Source organism: Ornithorhynchus anatinus, chromosome X5 (genome assembly GCF_004115215.2).
Source record: "Ornithorhynchus anatinus isolate Pmale09 chromosome X5, mOrnAna1.pri.v4, whole genome shotgun sequence".
NCBI classification, from domain to species: Eukaryota; Metazoa; Chordata; class Mammalia; order Monotremata; family Ornithorhynchidae; genus Ornithorhynchus; species Ornithorhynchus anatinus.
Window position 1 is genome coordinate 28319291 of NC_041753.1, and position 16340 is coordinate 28335630.

At 44.7% G+C, this 16340-nt stretch overlaps 1 protein-coding gene across 2 annotated transcripts in view; it reads left to right on the forward strand.

Moving 5' to 3' along the window:
• Nucleotides 1–16340, forward strand: part of HSD17B4 (hydroxysteroid 17-beta dehydrogenase 4) — a 100523-nt gene that overhangs the window by 7859 nt on the left and 76324 nt on the right. For both annotated transcript variants that reach the window (XR_005659691.1, XM_029054955.1), the window contains exons 2-6: nt 618–671; nt 12819–12926; nt 14954–15013; nt 15967–15988; nt 16095–16141. Coding sequence is in view for 1 of the 2 variants with exons in the window: in XM_029054955.1 (XP_028910788.1) it covers nt 618–671; nt 12819–12926; nt 14954–15013; nt 15967–15988; nt 16095–16141 (291 nt within the window). In the remaining variant the exon portion in view is untranslated. The remainder of the gene's footprint in view (nt 1–617; nt 672–12818; nt 12927–14953; nt 15014–15966; nt 15989–16094; nt 16142–16340) is intronic.

The window sequence follows — 16340 nt, forward strand, 5'->3', positions numbered from 1 at the left end:
GAGGTTACTACAGTTCTGGGATGTACAGAGAAGCAACGTGGCCTAGTGGAAAGAGCACGGGCCTGGGAGTCAGAGCGCTTAGTGCAGTGGTTGGCACATAGTGAGCACTTAAAATAATGGTAGTGCTCATTACTATAGTGGTGGGGGGGATGAATAGAGCTCATCAAGAAGCTTTCAGTAGTTCAGATGTGAGGGAACCAGGTCTTGACAAGGGAGTTGATTATGGAAACAGGGAGAAAGGGTTGGGAAGTGTGATTGCCAGTGCCCTGTTTTGAGGAGATCTTTTACAGAGAGGGTAATTGGTCAAGGAAGCTTCACTCCAGATAGCTATTGAAAGTAAGGAAATGATTTATCTGAAAATAGTTTTAGGCAGTTTTCTAAAGGATTAGTTTCTAATGGTGTGACAAAAATATTGGTCAGAGCTTTATAAAATGTGATCTTAAGTTATTACTTGAAACCATCTAATTTGCTAGTTATTTTTGATGTTTTCCGTATTTTGACACCAATCGTCAGTGTGATTAATCTGCCAAATTAAGTTAAATTTGTTTGCGGGTTGTGGGTTGGAAAAGAGCGCTCATGCCGACTGAAACATTTTGTTTTTTTGTGTGTTAACTTAGGTTTGGGGAGAGCATATTCCCTGGCTTTTGCGGAACGAGGAGCATCTGTAGTTGGTAAGTTCAGAAATTTTCGTCTTTGTGATTGAAACCTCTAGCAATCAGTAACTTGAATTCATGGCCACTGTCCTTTTGACCCTTCAAAGGTTACTAACTAGCCATGAGGCGGTTCAGTTTCATCGGTACTTTTCCGTTCTTGTCCGTTTCCTTTTATTTGCAGGTCAATTCTTATGTTTGTTGGCATTCATTCCATCAGTTTTTCCAACAGAAAGGGTAATTACTCCTCTCTGCCACCTCTTTTGCCAGACCACCCGAGGCTGGAATCCTCATGGGTACCAATGATGATAAAAAATAATTATAGAACTTGTTAAGCACTTACTATGTGCCAAGCACTGTTTTAAAGGCTGTCCACCTCTGCTTGTACGCTCCTCAGTCAATGGTATTTATCAACTACTTACTGTATGCAGAGCACTGTACTAAGCACTTGGGAGAGTACAATATAACAGAGTTGGTACGCGTTCCCTACCCACAATGAGCTTTATTGTGTTTATATTAATGTCTGTCTTCCCCTCTAGACTGTAAGATCACTGTAGGCAGGGAACATGTCTGTAGTATTTCACTCTCCCAAGTCCCTTAGAACAGTGCTCTGAACACAGTACATGCTCAGTAAATAAGTTACCATTGATGGTATTCAAACTAGGGTGGTTCCTAGGCTTCCATGAGTGGATTTGAGTGTAAATTTCATCCCATTGGTAACTGGATTTGAATATCAGAATCCCCTCCTTCAAAGCCTTACTAAAATCCCAGCTCCTACAAGAATCGTTCCTTGATGAACTTCCCTTTTGCTGTGGCCATACCAGCCTTTTCAGCTCCTGCAGCACTCATGTACAGATTGGCAAACATATATCTATATTCCTGTCCTTTACCTTCATGGGAATTCCAGACAAATCACCTGGGAAATGGTCACCTTTACTCAGTCATCGACGGGTTGGAGAGCTCTGGGGAAGTGGAAGGGGAGAGGATCGTGGCTTTCTGGATTTGAAATTCATTTGTGGGGATTTTTGCTGTAGAACCACCTCCCTGCAAGGGAATCTTCAAGAAGAAACTGGCTCTGTGGTGAAAAATCCCCGAGAACCAACTTTAAATGTTGGAAAAACCCTAGATTTGCTCCCTTTCTTCACCCCTCCGCTCAATAGCTTATGTACATATCCAAAATTGATTTATTTATATTAATGTCTGTCTCCCCCTCTAGACTGTAAACTCCTTATGGGCAGGGAACATATGTGTCAACTCTCTTATAGTGTACTCTTCCAAGCATTTAGTAGAGTGCTCTGCACACAGGAAGCTCTCAATAAATATGACTGATTGAGGAAGCCATTGCAGTCACACCTCTCCTCCCTCTCCTCCCTCTAAATTTTCCAGAACCCAGGGGTGTTATAGAGTGGCCAAGCCCAAGCAAGGGACTGTTGTTGCTTGATAGTCTTGTGCTTTCTTTCCTTCTGTGTTCAAACTCCCTCAATAGTCTGGTTTTAACATTCTCTTGAAATTCCCCCCAGTGTCTCGTGCAAAGTAGTTGCTTATTAAATGCCACCAATGATGGTGACCCTTATGATATAAACTGGGGGGTTCAGGGTTTATCAGATTAGGTAGTAATTGACCTACTTCCCCCTTTCTTCTCTTGCCCAAGCCTAGTTACTGTGGTGTTCTAAGATTGACGGGCAAAATCCTTCTTTTATCTAGAGTTGAGACCTGACTCATGGGTTTTTCTTTTTGTTTCTCTCCCTAACCCTCCAGTGGTGATTATGGGGAAAATTGTGTTGTCTGGCTTTTCATTTGAAGGGCATCTGTAGCCCTGTAGTATCCTTGTTGGGGTATGAGGAAGTGAACACTTCTCCATAATTCTTTTAACCTGGCTAAGGAGAAGAAATATTAAAGGAATTGTGGAGAAGTGTCCCTTCTTCACTCGCTGGTGGTAGTGCCAGTGAGAACTGAGGGGGGTATTCCAGAAAGAGCAAGGGCAAAACCAGGTGCAGTCAGTATTTGAACCTGATAATTCATTCATTCAATAGTATTGAGCGCTTACTATGTGCAGAGCACTGTACTAAGCGCTTGGAATGTACAAATCGGCAACAGATAGAGACAGTCCCTGCCCTTTGACGGGCTTACAGTCTAATCGGGGGAGACGGGCAGACAAGAACAATGGCAATAAATAGAATCAAGGGGAAGAACATCTCATAAAAACAATGGCAAATAAATAGAATCAGGGTGATGTACATCTCATTAAACAAAATAAATAGGGTGATGAAGATACATACAGTCGAGAGGACGAGTACAGTGCTGAGGGGGTGGGACGGGAGAGGGGGAGGAGGAGAGGGAAGGGGGGAGAAGAGGGTTCAGCTGCGGAGAGGTGAGGTGGGGGTAGAGGGAGCAGAGGGAAAAAGGGGGAAGCTCAGTCTGGGAAGGCGTCTTGGAGGAGGTGAGCTTTAAGTAGGGATTTGAAGAGGGGAAGAGAATTAGATTGGACCGATAAGGATCTGGTGCACCCTCCCTCCCCCCAATCAGGCAGGATAGCCTGCGTTAGATGCATGCTGAGAAAGTCTGTTCTTCCTCTGTGAAGCTGCCACTCTTTAGGAGGTGAATAATAATAATGTGAAGCGCTTACTATCTTACTATGTGCCAAGTACTGTTCTAAGCACTGGGGTAGATACAAGTTAATCAGGTTAAGCACAGTCCCTGTCCTACATGGGGCTCACACTCTTAATCCCCGTTTTACAGATGAGGGAGCTGAGGCCCAGAGAAGTAAAGTGACTTATCCCAGGTCACACAGCAGACGTGGTGGAGCCGGGATTAGAACGCAGAACCATCTGATTTCCTCCATTTTCTGTAATTTATGCAGATGGACAGAAGGTTCAGGGGTTCAGAAGCTGCTTCTCTTGTTCTTTCATTAGTTGGGGCACGCCAAAAATATACACCCGAGCCCTCTCTCATTCCCCTAGAGCCTGGCATCTCTCAGTAGCCACGGCATAGCAGCAGAAATGTGGGTGTTAGTAAGATATCAGACCTGATTCATAATCCACTGAAGACCTCAGTTGGAGAAGTCCTGAAAATTCCTCCATGGGGGTGGGAACGGGACGACCTGTAATTCATAATCCGTGGGAGGGTAGCAAACTTGGAGATAATATATCGGTGGTAAGATTAATGTTGCTTCTTGGCGACTTTCCCTCCAGAGCCACCAGGGTTTCATTTGCAGTAGAAGGGGTGTCAGAGAGCAATATAATAGATTATGGGTTATTATAACTATGGATTACTATATCCATAATTTATTTATTATAACCATGACTTAGTTATACTAATGTCTGCCTCCCCCCTTAGACTCTAAGCTCCTGGGGGCAGGAAAGGTGTCTATCTACTCTGTTATACTCTTCCAAGCGCTTAGTACAGTGCTCTGCAAACAGTACATGATAAATACAATTAATGGATTGATAGTGGATTGATCTCCTTTTGGGAGAGTTGGTGAGGTGGAGTGGCGGGGTGAGGGAAGGGAGGGAAGAGCTGCTCTTTCTGGCCTCGGCTGCCATGATTCCAGGACACGCCCAGGCTCCACCTCTCATTAGGCCTCTGGAACACCAACATTGCAGCTCCCACCTGAACTGGCCTTTGGATTTCAGCGAAAGCCGGGGTTGAAATCTTGAAGTCGTGTTTAAGGCGGAGTGAGTCTTTGGAGGAAGGAGGAGTTGTTTGTGGATTGGCTTGATCGGGAGAGAAGCAGCATGGCCTGGTGGATAGAGCTCAGGCCTGCGAGTCAGAAGGACCTGGGTTCTAATTCCGGCTCCGTCACTTGTCTGCTGGCTGACCCTGGGTAAGTCACTCAACTTCTCTGGGCCTCAGTTACCTCATCTGTAAAATGGGGATTAAGTCTGTGAGTCCCATGTATCGACCTCAGCGCTTAGTACAGTGCCAGGCACACAGTAAGCACTTAATACATACCATAAAGATTGAAAAAAAAAAAGAGAGGGCAGGTGTGAGAGGGAGAGTGTGTTCGGGAGGGTATTCAATTTTAAGGGGTGGTGTCAAATTTAGGGTTGGCTACTTTTTAGAATAATAGAATAAAAGCTTTGTTTTCCAGTATGTTTTCACAGCTTTCTGCCCTTCAGGTGCAACTGAATGCATAAAAGACTATCCTTCACTGAAAGGGTAGTCTTTGGTAAATGAAAAAAACTATTCTGAGCAAAGCCCCAAACTTGTACTAAAATTAAAATCCACTTCACCTGTTATGATTTATTTGGGCTTGTCGGACTCTTAAAGTGGTTTTTTGGGAACGTGTCTGTGGGTTTCTGGTGGAGGAAAATCATCTCATAAGATTAGCGCACTCGGTTCTCCTATAACACGAGGGTTACGTTCTTTACAAACCCCAAGCTAAGGAAAACTTAGAGTTTGCACGGAGGCTGCGGTATTCAAGCTTTGACCTCTGTAAGTGTGTAGACAGTCCTTTCTTCCGGTGGTGTGTTACACACTATCAGTCTATCAGTCAGTGGTATTATTGAGCTCTTACTGTGTGCAGAGCACTGTACTAAGGACTTGCGAGAGTACAGTATAAGAGAAGTGGTAGACAGTTCCCTGCCAGACAGACGCATAGTGTTGGAAGGGCTTTCTGTAATTCCCCCAACAGCATTTTAGCCCAAACAAGTAATAAAAACTAGCATTATGGAAGCCTTGAGTGTAATATTGGGAGGCAGTGTGGCCTGATGGATAGAGCACGGGCCTGGGAGACAGAAGGACCTGGGTTCTAATCTCCGCGATTTGTCTGCTGTGTGACCTTGGGCAAGTCCCTTTACTTTTCTTTGCCTCAGTTACTTCATCTGTAAAAGGGGGATTCAGACTGTGAGCCCCACCTGGGACAACCTGATAACCTTGTATCTACCCCAGTGCTTAGAACAGTGCTTGGCACAGAGTAAGCGCATAAATACGATTGATTTGATTTGCTTGCCTCTGTCCCAGCGCTTAGTACATCCCTAGCACATAGTAAGCACCTAACAAATACCATTAAATAGAAAAATATATGGCTTGCTTGTCCAAACAAAACTATTGCTGGTAACGGGTTTAGGATGTTTTTTCTCAAGAATTTTCAGTTAGGATTTTAACTCATTACAGAAAGTAAAAATATTGGTTTGAGCCTGGAATTCTATTCACTGTATGTCAACCACACATTGTATCTGTATTCCTGCATATTTAGTGACATCCAGCAGCATGGCCTTAGAAATCAGCTACACATAATTTCTGCTTTCACATGTTTTTTTTTCCAAAAGGGCATTGGAAAAAATACTTCCCATTGTGTGGACTAGAAACAAGCAGGAGTTGCAGGAAATGTTGGCGTGAGATGGCACCACCCTGCCTTTGAGAAGCAGCGTGGCTCAGTGGAAAGAGCCCGGGCTTGGGAGTCAGAGGTCATGGGTTCAAATCCCGGCTCTGCCACTTGTCAGCTGTGTGACTGTGGGCAAGGCACTTCACTTCTCTGGGCCTCAGTTACCTCATCTGTAAAGTGGGGATGAAGACTGTGAACCTCACGTGGGACAACCTGATTACCCTGTATCTCCCCCAGTGCTTAGAACAGTGCTCTGCACATAGTAAGCGCTTAGCAAATACCAACATCATTATTATTATTATTATTAGAGGGGAGCCCCTGTTGGCGAGAAGGAGCTCACTTCCCCTGTGTTAGCGACTGCGGACTCTGTGGCCTGGCGCTTGATGAGGTGGTGCCCAGACCGGAAAGGGAAAGGAGGAAGATCATCTAGGGATTTCCCTGCGGCGATGGGTGTTCCCACCCTACTTGGAATCAGTTCCCCTCGGAAAATTGGGATCCTGCCATATGGGGTGGGAGAATGGGAATCCCAAGCTTTCCTCAGAAATCCCAGCCACGGTCTTCTCTTTCCTGGGGGATTGGAAGCAGGGCTTGCTTCTGTGTCAGGGTGATCTGGAGGTTTCCCACGTTCTCCCCCATTTCAACCATCCCCCCCCGCCCCCGGACCCTCCCCCCCGCTAACCACCATCTTAACATTGTTCTGGGGCATCTGTTTTAGACAGTCATGCATCCAGATATTCAGTGTTTGGACATGGCCCGCTTTTCTTTACATTTTCTTTCATTTTACCCCGAATGCTATCAGATTGTGGTTCTAGAGCTCATCTGGCCAAAAATTTTAATTTATGCTTCTTTTCCAATCCTATTCTTAATGCTTTTGACCAAAATCTAGAAGAGAACCAGGCGAATATTGTGCTTTTGCTGATAGTGTTCTCCTGGTTCCCTTCCTACCTCTCTGAACATATCATCATCATCATTGTGGTATTTGTCAGGTGCTTACTATGAGCCAAGCACTGTCCCACGTAGGGCACGTAGTCTAAGTTGGAGGGAAGACAGATATTGAAGCCCCATTTTGTGGAGGAGGAAACTGAGGCACAGAGAAGTTCAGTAACTCACCCCAGGTCACATTTCATGGCCTAGTGGATGGAGCACGGGTCTGGGAGTCAGAGGGACCTGGGTTCTAATCCCAGCTCTGCCACTTGTCTGCTATGGTCTCTTAAGTCACTTCACTTCTCCGTGCCTCAGTTCCCTCATCTGTAAAATGATGATGAGCCCCAAGCAGAGGGCCTGGGTTCTAATCCCAGTTCCACCATTTGCCTTCTGTGTGACTTTAGGTAAGTCACTTAATTCCTCTGAGCTTCAGTTTCCTCAACTGCAAATTGGGGGTTCAAACCCTGTTCGCCCTCCTACTTAGACTGTGAGCCCAATGTGGGACAGGGACTGTTTTTGACCTGATTAACTCGTATCAGCCCTTAGAACAGTGCTCAACATATAGTAAGAGGTTAACAAATACCTCCTAGTTACACCACTAGGAACAGAAAGCATTTTCATAAATAATTACCTGTGCGCTTGCTGGATATCTTTTTCATCCCAAGACTTGAATTTTCTGCTAAATGTGGCAAGACATTCCTCTTGGGACCTGAGGGTATATGGCTGGAGTTCTTAATCAATTTATAGTTTTAGTTTTGTTTTAGCCAATTCCAACCTTAGTAGAATTATACTGGTGCAGCTGCAAAGCTGATTTTCATGAGTCGCTTTCTAAGGAAAACTGTAGTTCTGCGGTGGGAGTGTCAGGGGAGGGGTTCAGGAGCAGCAAGGAAACTGCTCCGATGATACAAAGTTATGTGATTAAGGTACCGAAGTGTTTAATAACAGATGTTTCTGTAATGTGTCCGAGCAGGACGCTTTCGTTGCACTGATGGTAAGGTGACGGAGTGGCTGTGTTAATTTTGTGGCCTCCAGTGTTGGCACTGTTTTCAGAACAAGTCTTTTGGGATATCTCTTTAATACATCTCATCAATCCCGATGGATAATTTAGTAAAATAGCAGTGCTAATGTGAAACCGTACTCTCACCACATGGGGACAGTCTTCCATCACCAAAAACCCGAGGAGGCCTCTTGGCCTCAGACTCTACTGCTGGCAATTCTTTCTTTAAACCTTTAAGCCCTTCCGGCCCTAGGCAGCGTTGACCGTGTTTTTCGAGCTCGACTATTTTATCCTGGCTCTTTCCCGGTGGTCGAGTAATTGCGTGGAAATGAAAATTCAATACAGTCATAAGGAATGCATTCTCTTCTCCTCCTCTGAACCGGGATCCTCGTATTTGCAGATGTTCTAGCAGCGTTTCTTGCGGGATGGGGGAGACTAAGGTTACGCCATCGGGGAAAGAGAATTCTGCAGTTTGCTTAAGTGGATAGATCTCCCCGAGCTGTTCCGTGTTCTCTAGAGACAACAGTTGATTGCCAAATGGAGGTGGGTGACCTTTGTTTACGGAATACCGGCTTCTCAGAATTGTTGATCTGCTCACGTAGTCATGCCAACATTCGGACCAATGCAGTTCCGGATCTCTGGTGACCTGCCTGTTGTATAACTGTGGCCTCAGAAACTCAGCTCCTCTTGAAACTGTGAAATACGAGGGCCTCGAGGAGACTTTGCTCTCAGGCTTTCAGTCACTTATGCATGTGACTTGATTTCCCCAAAGATGATGATGCGTGGCTTAGTGGAAAGAGCACGGGCTTGGGAGTCAGAGGTCGTGGGTTCTAATCCTGGCTCCGCCACTTGTCAGCTGTGTGACTCCGGGCAAGTCACTTCACTTCTCTGTGCCTCAGTTACCCCATCTATAAAGTGGGGATTAAGACTGTGAGCCCCATGTTGGACAAGCCCATTACCTTGTCTCTACACCAGCGCTTAGAACAGTGCTTGGCAAGTAGAACAGTGCTTAACAAATACCATCATTATTATTACCAAGAATGACACCGAGTTATTCGGACACCAGATCGATCCTGGACTTCAAATCTCACATATTAGAGTAGGAAGACTATGTTAGGGAGCAGATCGTATTGAAAATGTTCAAGCTTTCAGCGTGTTCAGTTTTGAGATTATTTTGATGAATTCAGTCTAATAAAACATGACAAGTTTAAAGATTTGCCTTGCCAAAAAAAACCCCCCAAAACTTCACTCCTACAGAGGGGCCCAATCCTAGTCTTGGCACCGGTTTGACGGTGTTCCTCCTCATCACCCAGAAAGAGACACCCACCCTCACACTCACAACAAGATGAGGAGCGAGCGGAAAGAGCACGGGCCTTGGAATCAGTGGGCCTGAGCTTAGGAAAATTAAGTGACTTGACTGAGGTCACACAGCAGACAGGTGGAGGAGCCGGGATTAGAACCCAGGTTCTCTGACTCCCAGGCCCAGGCTCTTACCACTAGGCCATGCTGCTTCAACTAGACCGTAAGGTCCCTGTGGGCAGGATATACGCCTACCGACTCTGAATTATACTCTCCCAAGCACTTAGTACAGTGCTCTGCACAGAGTAAGCACTCAATAAATGCTATTGATTGATTGATACGTTACAACAGAGTTGATCGACGCCATCCCTGCCCACAAGGAGCTTACAGTCTACAGGGGGAGACAGACATGTATAAGGACACGTAGGTAAGTGCTATGGGGCTGAGGGAGTGCTCAGCTAAAATGGGGGATTAGTCAGTGAATGCCTCCTGGAAGAGTGTTTAGTACAGTGCTCTCCACACGATGGGTGATTAATAAATACCATTGGTTGATTGGAGTAGGTGACTTTTTGTTTGACGAGGGACCCACTGTGATGGATTGAGAGAGGAGGTGGTTCCATGCGGAGGAAAGTGGGAGGAACAAAGTGTGGGAGCCTGTCTGTAATGAGAGACAGTTAAGCATGGCAAAGTGGATAAAGCTTGGGCCTGACAGGAGGTCACGGGGTCTAATCCTGGCTCTGCCACTTGCCTGCTCTGTGACCTGGGGCAAGTTACTTCACTTCTCTGGGGTTTAGTTACTTCATCTGTAAAATGGGGATTGAGACTGAGCCCCACATGGGACAGGAACCGTGTCCAACTCAATTTGCTTGTATCCACCCCAGAGTTTAGTACACTGTCTGGTCCATGGTAAGTGCTTAACAAATACCATTATTATTATTATTATTAAGCCACCGATTAAGCCCTCTTCACCTGGCTCGCTCTCCCGTCAGCATCATCTGTGCACTTGGATCTGTGATCTTTTGGCATTTGAAATTCACCCCACCTTCAACCCCACAGCCCTTATGTAATATCTTTAAATTGCATAATATAGACTGTATTAATGTGTGTCTCCTCCTCTAGACTGAATAATGGTTACGGGCAGGGAGTGTGTCTGCTAATCTTGTTGTAGGAGCTCTGGTGCTTAACGCAGTGCTCTGCACATAGTAAGCACTCAAATAACATTGACTGAGAGCAGACAGGTTGAAAAGAGATAGCTGAGGGAAAGCCTTGATGCCTCGGTTAGAGGATCTGCTTCCATTTCCATAACTAGTGACTTAAAGATGACCCTAAATAATCGGGCTTATTCTTGTTTTGGAACAAGACCATGAACCCCACATGGGACATGGACTGTGTCCAACCTGATTATCCTCTATCTCCCCCAGCGATTAGTACAGTGCGTGGCACCTAGGAAGGGCTTGACAAATACCATAAATAAGAAAGAAGTAAATAATACTGTGGTTCCTTGGATTTTCATAGTGATTCTTTCTAAGCACTTAAAAGGGTGTGTCATTTTATCCTCATGACAGCCCTGTGACCTAGGGAACGACAGCAGCTGAGAAACCTGAAGGCCTGAGTGGTTTAGGCTTGTCAAGATCACCAAGTCAGTTGCAAGAAGCAGGACTAGAACCCAGATCTGGCTCCTGGCCCATGTTTAATAAACTCACACTCTGGGGAAGGGAGTTTCCCCCTAGTGAGGGCCACTGATTTAAAAAAAAAAAAAATGGAGGTGTGGCAAAGGAAGGTAAAACTCACACCACATTGCCAATTTCACTGGTCGAAGCAGCATGGGGTAGTGGCTAGAGGACGGCCCTGGGAGTCAGAAGGACCTGGGTTCTAATTCCGCTCTGCCACGTGTCTGCTGCGTGACCTTGGGCAAGTCACTTAACTCCTCTGTGCCTCAGTTATTTCATCTGTAAATTGGAGATTAAGACTGTGAGCCTCATGTGAGACAGGGACTGTGTCCAACTCAATTTGTTTGTATCTACCCTCCCCCTTAGAACAGTACTTGGCATATAGTAAGCGCTTAATAATAATAATAACTATTATTATTAACACGTACCACCTCAAAGCCTAGAACAGTATTTGACACATAGTAAGTGCTTAACAAATGCCGCAATTATTTTTGTTATTATCGGGACCATTTTAGGACTTGGCAGTGGAAGTCTGGGCGTCAGAGTGCCTGAGTTGTAATTTCACTTTTCTGCTCTGTGACCTTGGCCAAGTTACTTCACTTCTCTGTGGCTCAGTTCCCTCATCTGTAAAATAGGGATTCGCATCCTGTTTTCTTCCTCCTATTTAGACTGTGAGCTCGATGAGAATAAGGGACTTTGCCTGAATTGATTATCTTGTATTGACCTCAGTGCTTAGTACTTTGCTTGGGACATGTGTGAAGCAGCGTGGCTCCGTGGAAAGAGCACGGGCTTTGGAGTCAGAGGTCATGAGTTCGAATCCCAGCTCTGCCACTTGTCAGCTGTGTGACTGTGGGCAAGTCACTTAACTTCTCTGTGCCTCAGTTACCTCATCTGTAAAATGGGGATTAAAACTGTGAGCCCCACGTGGGACATCCCGATTCCCCTGTGTCTACCCCAGCGCTTAGAACAGTGCTCGGCACATAGTAAGCGCTTAACAAATACCAACATTATTATTAACATTATTGTTTAACAAATACCGCAATTCTAATTGTTCTGATGGAGGTGGTGCTAGTGTACAACTCCATCTGTCTCACATTCAGTCGTACCTATTGAGCGCTTACTGTGTGCAGAGCACTGTACTAAGCACTTGGGAGAGTACAATACAACAATAAACAGACACATTCGCTGCTCATAACGAGCTTACAGTCTAGAGGATTGTACAGTCTACTCTCCATGTAGACTATAAGCTCCTTGTGGGCCAGGATCATGTCTACCAACTCTGGATTGTAGTTTTCCAAGCACTTACTACAGTGCTCTGCTCACAGTAAGTGTCAATAAATAGCATTGTTTGAGTGAGTGAAATGCCAGAGTGGCATTCTGGTTTTCACGGTTCACTTCAAGCCTTGTTTAGGGAAGAAAACAATCGTTCTCATCTCTGAGAGATTTGTTCTGCCACCCACTGCCAAACATTTCCAACTATTTACAACAAAGTACATTAATAATTTTCACCTGTGTGGTAAAGGTGATTTTTTTTTGATTTTTTTTTTGTGTGTGATGGACGAAAAAATCAGTGTAATTCTGTAGTCATTGAAATTTAGTTTCACCGACACAATGTGGTGATTCACTTCACCAAAAACAAACGAAATGGTGGTTTGTGGGAGTGAGAATTGTATTCAAAAGGTCCGTGACTCCGATGATAAAAGTGTAATAATAATTGAGAAAAATGGAAGGGCACAAGAGCTGCAATTGGCATTTTGGGGAAATGGGTAAAATCATTTGTCTTAATGATTCCTGTTATTTCCCCAGTGAAACCCAGAGAACCTGGTCTGCTTTCAAGGGGAATGGCTCAGATGATAATATAGGGATGGGGAGGAAAGTGGGGAGCGATCGAAGAAATCCGCCGACCTTCTGTTTGAATAAAAGCTGAAAGAGCATTTCTTCTTGTATTCCAGTGAATGATTTAGGAGGAGACTTCAAGGGAGAAGGCAAAAGTTCCTCAGCTGCTGCTAAGGTTGTTGAAGAAATAAGAAAGAAAGGAGGAAAAGCAGTGGCCAACTATGGTATGATTTTATTATGTCAGCATAGAAGGGGACAAGTCACTTTTGCTGGTTTCAGTGTTTGGGCTTTAACTTGATAAACCGGCAAAAATAATTTCTCAGTCTTGAAGAGAAGTGATTGCAGCTGAGATTTCCGGTTCTTACCTGTACAACCCTTCTGTTTGTGGATACTGTGGGATAATGAATTGATTTCTGTATTTTTCCCTCTCCCAAAATAATGCTCTTCATTAAAATAAGAAAAAAAATCGCAAAATGCTGAGTGGCAACGTGGCCTAGTGGAAAGAACAAGGGCCTGGGAGTCAGAGGACATGGGTTCTAATCCTGGCTCTGCCACATGTCTGCTGGGTGATCTTGGGCAAGTCACTTAACTTCTTTGTGCCTCAGTTACCTCATCTGTAAAAGTGGGGATTAAGACCTGGTTAGCTTGTATCTGTCCCAAGTGCTTAGTACTGTGCCTGGCCCATAGTAAGCACCTAACAAAACCAATTACAAAATAACCTCACATATGTATATACCTCAAGCACTAAGGGCTTTTAATAAAACTCACCGTTATTTGACAATTCACAATATTCTCGGAGCTTTATATTGATGCATCCTGCCTTAAGGGCTTTGCACGCAGCTCATAACGTGACTTTATGGTACAACTCGGTTTGGGGTTTGTTTGTTTTTTCACTTGTTTGTTAGACCTGCCAGTTCAGGATTGTTAGGCTCAACGGATCAAAAATAGGATGATCGCCTAGTCCCATGGCCCCTATATTGCTAATGATCCTGCCACCCTGTTGTTTGGGTGAACAAATGTTAAGTTTCCACAGCTGCTGGAATTGATCTTTGCTGCTGAGTTGGCATGAACCCTCAAGGCCAAAACTGACTGCACTGGTCTGCGGGGACCCGTTTCCAACATTTATTTAAAGACAGACCTTGGCAAGCCCTGGCATGCCTGCCTGCCTGTCTGCTCATCAGTAGGTGTAGCCTGGTGTGCCAGGTGCCAGTTTTTACTATTTTTCCTCATGCCTCTCTGGGTTTCCCATGGTTCCAATGCTGCCCAGCCCGGATCCCACCCACCGGCCTATATCTCCTGCCGTTTCCCCGTATTCATCGGCACTTGGGGTCCAGGGCCCGGAGACGAACCTGGAAGCTGACGGAGAAACGGTCATTTCTGAGTGGCAGCAGGCTTATGCTCCCCTCTCGTCCTGTCAGCAGTTAGTTGTATTTATTGAGTGCATGCTGTCTGCAAAGCACTGTATTGGGTGCTTGGGAGAGGACAGTGAGACACTGTAACAGACTCATTCCCTGCCCACAACGAGCTGACAATCTAGAGTCTAGTCGTCCTCCATGGCCCTCCTGGAAATGGCAGGCAAGAGAACACTAGTTGTTGGCTATAGATGCCCAGTGAACCTTTGGCTCCCCGTATCGTTCCTCCTGCCTCTCCTTGAAGGCTACTGCTTTTGATTGATTTGCTCTGTTTATACTAGCCATTGTTAGAAATCAGAATAATCTGGGCATAGCAAGGAGTTCAGGGCACTCAGTGTTACTTAGTTGCTTGTAAAAGCCACTGCCATGTATAAGAATATGTAAATGTACGTGGTAGAACTCAGTCTTGATGAAAGGGGAAAACTCTTTCGAGGTGCCGATCCTCACTTCACTTTTATTTGTGGGTAGTGGTGCCTTCAGAATTAGTTCCCATTCCTTAATCCCATTGTGCTCACTCCTGTCTGCTGGGTGACCCTGGGTAAGTCACTTCCCTGCCCTGGGCCTCAGTTGCCTCATCTGTAAAATGGGGATTGAGACTGTGAGCCCCACGTGGGACAAGGGACTGCGTCCAACCCAATTTGCTTGTATCCACCCCATCACTTAGTACAGTGCCTGGCACAAAGTAAGCGTTTAATAAGTACCACAGTTATTATTATTAAATACTTATTTTTCCTCAGAAGGGTCTTTGTTTCAGAATGCATGTTCTCTGCCATACCCGTAGCCTATAAGTGTGCATTGCAGTGGGGACCCCAATTGACACCTTCTCCCTTTTTCCTCAGATTCTGTGGAAGCTGGCGAGAAGATCGTGAAAGCTGCCCTTGATGCTTTTGGAAGAATAGGTGACATGTCTTTGTGGTGTTAGAACATTTCCTGGTTTTTCTGGATTTGCCTCTGTGCTCCTGTTCTTCTCTGTTCTGTCACTCTTCTAAATGATTTAATAATTTAGACTTCTAGCCAGGTGACCATTTTTGAAAATACTTAGGGACAAAATGTTGGGACACAAAGCAGTTACAGTTTCTCATTCTCTCATAGCCATTCAATAAAGACTCAAGGACACTGATAGCATAGTTTAATAACTTGACGACTTTATTCTTATTTACGTTTTTGTTTCCCAGAGTGCCCTTATGCAAATACAATCTGAGATAATTAGATATTCTCTTACTAGAGGAAGAGATGTTTTCATAGCTGTAGGAGCTCAGCTCAGAACAACACAAACCTTTAAAATGGGAAACAGTGGAACTGTGTTTAGAGTGATGAAAGGCTTCATTTTTTTCATAAGGCTATCAGATCCCTCGAGCAGTTGAATATTCCAAAGCTTCCAGGTCCCAGTCCTTTGAGCCGGGAGAAAAGAGCTAAAACCGGACCACTGTAAGTTGTGAGGTCTTAGTTCTCTGGCTGGGCGTGGAGATGAGATGTTGACTAGATTGGCGCTGCCACCCAAAGTGACAGACAGTAACCTCTTTGAGTGCTGTTGCAGAATACAGGTATGCTAATAAGCAAATGACACTGCTCCAAGAGATAGGTGAGAGATCGAATCCTCAGACGTAAAAGTTTCTGTGAAAGAACGTAGAAGTTTCTGTGAATCCTTGGAATAAACGCCAATTTTTCTTCCTCAGTGGTTGAGGAAGACGCACTTTAGGGAGAATCTGAAGATAAATTGGGACGTTACTTCAGGAACAGTATCTTTTATTTTCACTTCTCCACTTAAAATAAGGTTTGAAAACCAGTAAGAGCATGTAAGTAAAAGCGGATTATTGGGCTTGTGTGTAATGCGTGACTTTTCTTTTTGCAGACATTGTGATAAACAATGCCGGGTGAGTAGTTTTTCCTTCATTAAAATGTAGCCGGTTTGCAGGCTTAGTTCTCAAATGAGTGATCTGTCACTTTTTTCTTCTTCCCACCCTCATTTCCATTTTGTAGAATTCTGAGGGATCGCTCGTTTGTTAGGATAAGTGATCACGACTGGGGTAAGTAGCTTTGGCATAGTCCTTAGGAACCTATTTATTTACAGATTTCCATTGCAAATGTCAACACTTACGGAAAGAGAATAATTTTGAACAATTCCAAAGAGTATTATTTGGGTTAATTAAAATGAAAATCAAAGCCTTTTGCAAAAATCACACAACTGGTTCTATCCCTTTCCCCATTCTGCTTCTTTCTAGCAGA